Source organism: Trachinotus anak, unplaced genomic scaffold (genome assembly GCF_046630095.1).
Source record: "Trachinotus anak isolate AG129_WGS33_773 ecotype Australia unplaced genomic scaffold, CSIRO_AGI_Tana_v1 ptg000024l, whole genome shotgun sequence".
Classification (NCBI taxonomy): Eukaryota; Metazoa; Chordata; class Actinopteri; order Carangiformes; family Carangidae; genus Trachinotus; species Trachinotus anak.
The window spans coordinates 662,986-669,944 of NW_027273875.1; the positions used below are offsets into that span (position 1 = coordinate 662,986).

Genomic DNA, 6,959 nt, shown 5'->3' on the forward strand with positions numbered 1-6,959 from the left:
TTCTGCACAGCTGTAGGCTGTGTATGACAGAGGCACACATACAAACACACACTCTCACTCTCCTCTACCACTTACAGACATTGGCAGATTATGTGATGTGTAGTAGTGATTAATTATCATTCAGAGAAAGGAGGGCTCTAATGAGCAACAGTCTGGGTGTTAAATATGAGCAATTAGGTGACAGATAAGAAATTAGTTAAACAAGCATGACCATGGGAAAAAATCTTAAGATAAGTGAAACATCCTTTCAGCTTAAAATATTTCCACCATCATCAAAGGACTGTTTCTTCAGATAAACTGCTGGAACAAGTGTAATGTTCCCCATCAGGAGTCGGGCACTTTCATCTGACATAATGTGAAATTGCCCATGGAAATATCCCAATGAGTTACTTCATGAGAATCACAATGACTTACTTCATGTCTAATGTGCGTAGAAAATGGGACTGAATCATAGGACAAGAAGATGAATGGCTCAGCTACAGACATGGAGAGAAGCATGTGAATGTCTCATCTAGTTTATGTCCAGACACCAGCTGGACCGAGCTGAGGATTTTAAAAAACTAAATCTGTAATTTAGTGAAGTAATATACTCTGTAATTTGAGTGTGACACCCTTCCTTTAATGCTGGACTGGCACAGCACACAACAACACTGTGGGCTACAACTGGAAAGTCCCAATAAAGGGAAGAGCAAACTAATCAGAAGGAGAGATAAAGAAGAAAAGGGATCAGTGTTTCACCCCGGTATAATTCTCCATAATTATCTGCATGGGGCCCATGTTTACACACGCAGTCTCATGAGGTTAGAGTTAGAGCTAATCCATTACTGAGGCTTAACATGTGATAATGTTGAGGCATAGCTATTATTGTTGCAGCCTATTCCCCTCAGTTCCTTTAATCAGCCAATGAGGCGACATGAGGGTAACGTGTGTCATCTAGTTTTCAACAAAATCTTCATTTTCACACAACAAAAGCTACAGTTACAGTCCTGTAAAGCTTTATTTGACCCACATCTGGATTTTCTTTTTTTTTTTTTTTTACTTTGTTATGATACAAAACTGAACAGCTGTTAGCAGAGAACAGCTGCACGAGAAGCAAAACCTTCGGTAACATACATCAGTTGAAATTAACGAAATAAAGAAAAAACTTTTTGAATGTTTTTATTTTTACCTGCACCTCCTTGAACCACCCCAGTGACCCCGGGGGACGTTTGCTGCTTTCAAGTACTCCGTGTAATCCTCTAAAACAATGAAACAATGAAAAAAAAAACCTGTGAAAATCACCTGATGCAAAGTGAAGTGGTTATGTCACTCACTACTACTACTCCCACTACCACCACCAATAATAAATGATAATAATAATACATTTTGCAGGGTCTGGTGGCCTGCACTCCTCAAAACAAAACAAGCACCTTCTGTCTCCGACTGTCCCTGAAGGCAACATCTGCCCACTCATAAACATTTTGGGCGGCAGCGATTGGTCAAAGTTGGGCCGTGTCACCGTGATGCGTCTACATACTCCCACATACTACTTGACAGCTCCATAACATTGCGCTCGCAGCAGCGAGTCTCACCTGGCTGCTGCAACTTCTGTCCCGCAGCTGCGCTCGGAGTTCACCCGTTTGTTTTGTTTTGTTTTGGGTTTTTTTTTTTTTTTTTTCCTCGGTTCAGACCTGGAAGAGAAATGGCCTCTCGGGAGACTTTGAATGACTTAGGGTGCAATTCGTCGGAGGAGGACAGTAACCGTGCTGCCTTGGCAGAGGGGACGGCGGAGGAAAAGACATCTCCGGTGGCGCGTCGGCGTCACCCGTTCAGCGTGGAGGCGCTCATGTCCGGGAGGAAGACGGACGGCCGCGGCGGAGGGTCCACCTGCTGTGAACCGGAGGGGGGTTCGGTGGCGGTGTCCCCCATAGGTTTGAACTCTCTTTATCTGTGTCGGCGGACGTGCAGTCCTCCCGGGGGAAGCCGACAGAGCTTGACGGCTGGGCCTTCGTCGCCGGTGAAGTCTGAGGCGTCAGAGTCAGAGGACTGCGCACCGTGGGTCACCAACAGCGCGTTTCCCACACAGCCTCGTAAGTTAATTCTGCGCTGTTAAGTTACCTTCATGTTTGAACAAGTAGGCTGAATATGGATGAGAGAAATTTGCATTTATTCTTACTCTCACGCTTGTAGAGTTTACTAGAAGGCGATTCTCTGCAGTGTTGTCTCCTGTTGGACAGAGCTGAAGAAAGGCATGAAGCCAGCAAGCTGTGCAAAGTCAATCAATTCCTACTCTAAATCAGTTAGATATTCACTGGATATGGAGGAACTTCTAACAAATAAAATATGTGGCTGATTAATGAAATGCAGCCTGTCTTATAAGATTAAAGTGTGTCCTGACATCCAAATATCACCTTTAAGTGTGATCATTTTTTGTTAATAACCACCTGATCTGTGCATGGTCCACAAGGAGGACACTCAAAATCCACAATAAAAATCAACAGGATTCTCAAATGAATTCATACTCATCAGACCTCCAGTCTAAAATCTTTACTGTTTCTTCTCCCAGGTCACTCCAGTCCTTCCTGTCAGTTGAGGAAACACAAGACCAACCGAAAGCCCCGCACTCCATTCACCACGTCTCAGCTCCTGGCCCTGGAGAGGAAGTTCAGGCAGAAGCAGTACCTGTCCATCGCTGAGCGGGCCGAGTTCTCCTCCTCCTTGACCCTGACAGAGACCCAGGTTAAGATCTGGTTCCAGAATCGCCGGGCAAAAGCCAAGAGGCTCCAGGAGGCCGAGTTGGAGAAACTCAAGATGGCCGCTGATGCCAAGACGGTGGCAGTGGCGGCCGCTGCTGCTGGAGCTTTACGCCCTGGCTTTACGTTACCGCTGACGCTGGGCGCCATGCCACTGTACGGACAGTCGTACTCTGCCTATCACCACCACCACCACAGACCCATACTGCCGATTTCACCTTTAGGACTGTACGCCGCCCCCCTGGGTTACAGCATGTACCACTTATCATAAAAATGGAAATACCTTCGATGAAATGTGTTTCAGCACATTTCCAAGGATTCCCAAAAATGGACACAGAGGATGTGTGACTGACATTTTAAAAATCAGTGTTTATAATATATCCACTGCACAAGGAGTGCTTGCATCAACTTTCCAAGCACTTCAAGTCAAATTAGGAAATCTATTTTTTCCCCCAACAGCGAGGATAAAGAAATGTGTTTTCTTGCCCCTTGGGACTGCCTGTTTACATGACTTGTCTATAGGAGGAGTGGTGTTGCTGCCCAGCTGTTTATACTCTTCACTTGTTTACTCCTGCAATAATTGAGCTGGGCAAGCACTTGCACTGGGCAGAATAATACAGACTGCAACTTTTCACCGAAGCCTTTTTTTCCCCTTTCATGATCAGATACAGTGCCTCGTGTTGAAAAAGGCCTTAATACCAGAACACTTTGTAGACTTCTATGGGTGAATGAGTGTTTCAGCAACTCAGGCCAAATAAAACATATCACTGAAGCATTCTTTTCATTTCCTTTCTACAAGTGTCTGCCTTGAAAAAAAAAAAAAAAAAAAGTTAAATTCAGGTTTGTGGTGTCGTCGAGACAGCAAGGTTTATTCATCCCAATGAAAACTTTACACCACTGCATTCATGTTTTATCTGTCGTAGCAATAAAAACATTTTCAACTCCCCTCATTTTCTTTTATAGAGCCTAGTCATATTTATTCTCCTTGAAACACAGTACTGGAAATGAAAGGATGAATGCCTAATGTTGTGTATTTATGATGTAGTATGGTACAAAATGTCGGACCAAAATTGTATTTATATTGTTCTTCCTGAACTTCCCTTTGAAAGGGCCTACATTGTGCTATGCAGTTTTTCCACCCATCCAAATGAACAAAGCAATTAAAGCCTTTCAGACTGTTTCCTTTAGATAAATGACATTTAATTTTATGTATAAAAAAAATAAAAATAAAAGTAGCGACATGTAAACGTGTAAAAAGTCATTTTACGTGATCTACCATTGAAGCTGGGCTGCTGCCTCACATTTTCTCTCGGTCAGCTCTGTGCAGATACAGCTGCTCTTGGTGTGTGTGTGTGTGTGTGTGTGTGCCAAAGTGCGTGTGTGTGTGTTTGTGTGGTTTAATGCCGTGTCTGTGTTTCCCATCACTCAGTGGTCAGTTCAAAGCGATGTTTGACAAACCATAAACGATGTCCATAAATTACCCAGCTTCACAGATAGTTCCCGTTATTACTGAGCTGTCGTTTACCACACTGGTCAAACTTTTTCTTTTTCCTTTTCAAGTCTGAGTTACACTTTTATAATGATGCTTTGTTTATACAGAAATACATTCTGTTGTGTTCCTGGCAGTCATTATCGCTGTATTTATGACCAAAACTGAGTTTCACTAGCAGTTACAACAGCAGCGTGAGAACTAACAACAGCATTTATCTCTATAATAGGTGGGTGGGCTGACAATTGGGGAAAAACAATCTGAAACTATTGTCTGTTTCACTCTTTATGTTTCTAAACCTCACTAGCAGTAACACTTACTATTTATTTAACAGGTTATAATCCATAATAATATCTCAGTTTGTTTGAGGGAGAGGTGTTAATTAGTATTGTTTTCTTATATTTAATATTAGCTCGCTCACTCACTAACAACTTAGCTTGTTAGAGAGAACCTCACTCATTTGTTCCGCTCTTGTCCTTATCAGAATCATGTTCTTCCTGCCTCATTAAACTTTATATTAAAGACCTCTCTTGACTGAGGTTTGAATTAGCAGGAATTCTACTAGACCGCTCCAGCTTAGCGGCAGAGCCGCAGGCTGAGTGTGGTGGCATGTGGGGACACTAAAAAAAAAGTGCCTGTGCTTTGTTGCAATTATGAGAGCTGCTTACAACTTCCGTGTGACTTTGATGTGATGAGGAAATCATTTATTGGCAGCAGCATATTTATAAGGTTCCCCTTTAATCAGAACGAGGCGGAGAGACCAGGCAGGCCGAGGGAGTAGCTCACATTGGCTAGCAATCAGCCTAATGAAGTGCAGATTGGCAGGAGTGGCTCGGTGGGGAAACATCAAGTCTGTACCACTTACTGGAAGGGTGTTGTATTTCGGTGGCGAATTCAATAAATCCTCAGTCTTTTTGTTTGGAGGTTTGTCATTAGCACTGGGGATCCCTATCTGTCATTGTTAGTTGCTGTTGATCTGACAGTGATTGGGCATGTTTGTGGCTTTGTATCTTTCCTAAAGGCAACATGTGACTGAGCGCTCCTCTGCCTCAGACTCATGTGCTTGTCTCCTGCCTCCTCTAGTGGCTGTTTGTAATATAGCATCATGAGGAAAACTTCCCTTCTCACCGTTTCCCCCTGTTGCTCTGTGAAGCACCATGAGAGGAAAACTGGTTTGAGTGTACCAGGGAAACGAAACACAAAATGGCTCTCTTTTAACGCAGCAAATGCATATTATAGAGCAAAGATGGAGACTAACCCAGATTTTTTTCAGCACATCCCCCAGATGCTCAGTTGGATTGAGACCTGGAGAATTTGGAGGCAGAGTCAACACCTCGAAACTCACTGTTGTGTTCCTCAAACCATTCTTGAACCATTTTTGCAGTGTGGCAGGGCGCATTATCCTGCTGAAAGAGGCCGCTGCCGTCAGGGAATGCCATTTCCATGTACTTAGTAAGCAACAATGTTTAGGTAGGTAACTTTTTCAGCAATTTGAGCTACAGTAGCTGGTCTATTGGACGGGACAATACGGGCCAGCCTTCGCTCCCCACATGCATCATTGAGCCTTGGCCACCCACGACCCTGTCGCCGGTTCACTGGTTTTCCTGCCTTGGACCACTTTTAGTAGGTCCTGACCACTGCAGACCGGGAAAATCCCACAAGAGCTGCAGTTTCGGTGCCGCTTTGACCCAGTTGTCAAGCCATCACAATTTGGCCCTTGTCGAAGTCGCTGAAAACCTTACGCTTGCCTATTTTTTCTGCTTCCAACACATCAACTTCAAGGACAAAATGTTCACTTGCTGCCTGATATATTCCACCCTTTGCCAGGTGCCATTGTAACAAGATAATCAATGTTATTCACTTCACCTGTCAGTGGTCATAATGTTATGGCTGATTGGTGTATGTGTGTATGTACTTCTGCATAGGGTCTATGTTTTGTGGATTTCCGTGAGGTTGGTCATTGCATTTACTTTTCATCTACTCACTTGCTGTCAACACTGTTACAAAAATCTGCTGTAGGAGGCATCGTTTGGGAGGAAGCCCTCAGGTCTGACTCCCCTCATCCTTTTCAAATTCATAAAACAACTGACTTGATGAGAGGCCATTTAACCTCGTAAAAATTCTCCTCAGCTATAAAAACAGCGTTCAGCTCAGCAAAGTGTTAGAACTGAAGAAAGAAATATTTATGATGCTGTGCATTTCTGTCAGCATTAGCAAAATATTAGGAGCAGCAGTTCCGGGTGGCTGATCAGCAATTAGTGCTTGAGAAATGCAAATGTGTATTTTACAGTTTATTCTCACTAGTCTAATGCAATTTCTTCTCTCTCTCTTTCAGGAGACAGAATAACGATTAACTTTCTCTGCAGCCGATGATTTGTTCTCCTTTAAACTTGTTTACAGATACTAATGAAGCCTCAAGCAGCGCCTCCCAGAAACACAGAGAACCCCGCCCCCTCCCCGAGTTTCCATGTACAGAATGGGACATGATGCACATGCTGGGGTGTGTGAGTGTGTGTGTGTGTGTGTGTGTGTGTGTGTGTGTGTGTGTGTGTGTGTGTGTGTGTGTGTGTGTGTGTGTGTGTGTGTGTGTATGTGTATGTGTGCGGTCTTTGGAGATATCCCTCGAGAGCCACACGGTAGCAGATGTAGGGGAACTGCCCGGAGCAGGCCAGTGGAGGAGGAGGATAGTGAAAGTTTCTGAAGATTACACCAGACACACACACACACACACACACACA

General features: G+C 43.9%; 1 protein-coding gene across 1 annotated transcript; it reads left to right on the forward strand.

Moving 5' to 3' along the window:
- Nucleotides 1-1,518: 1,518 nt before the first annotated feature.
- msx2b (muscle segment homeobox 2b) lies at nt 1,519-3,979 on the forward strand. Its single transcript, XM_071461375.1, has 2 exons — nt 1,519-2,069; nt 2,546-3,979. Exons 1-2 carry the CDS (start codon nt 1,682-1,684, stop codon nt 3,001-3,003), a joined length of 846 nt encoding a protein of 281 aa, XP_071317476.1. The 5' UTR covers nt 1,519-1,681; the 3' UTR covers nt 3,004-3,979.
- The last annotated feature ends 2,980 nt before the right edge of the window (nt 3,980-6,959 follow it).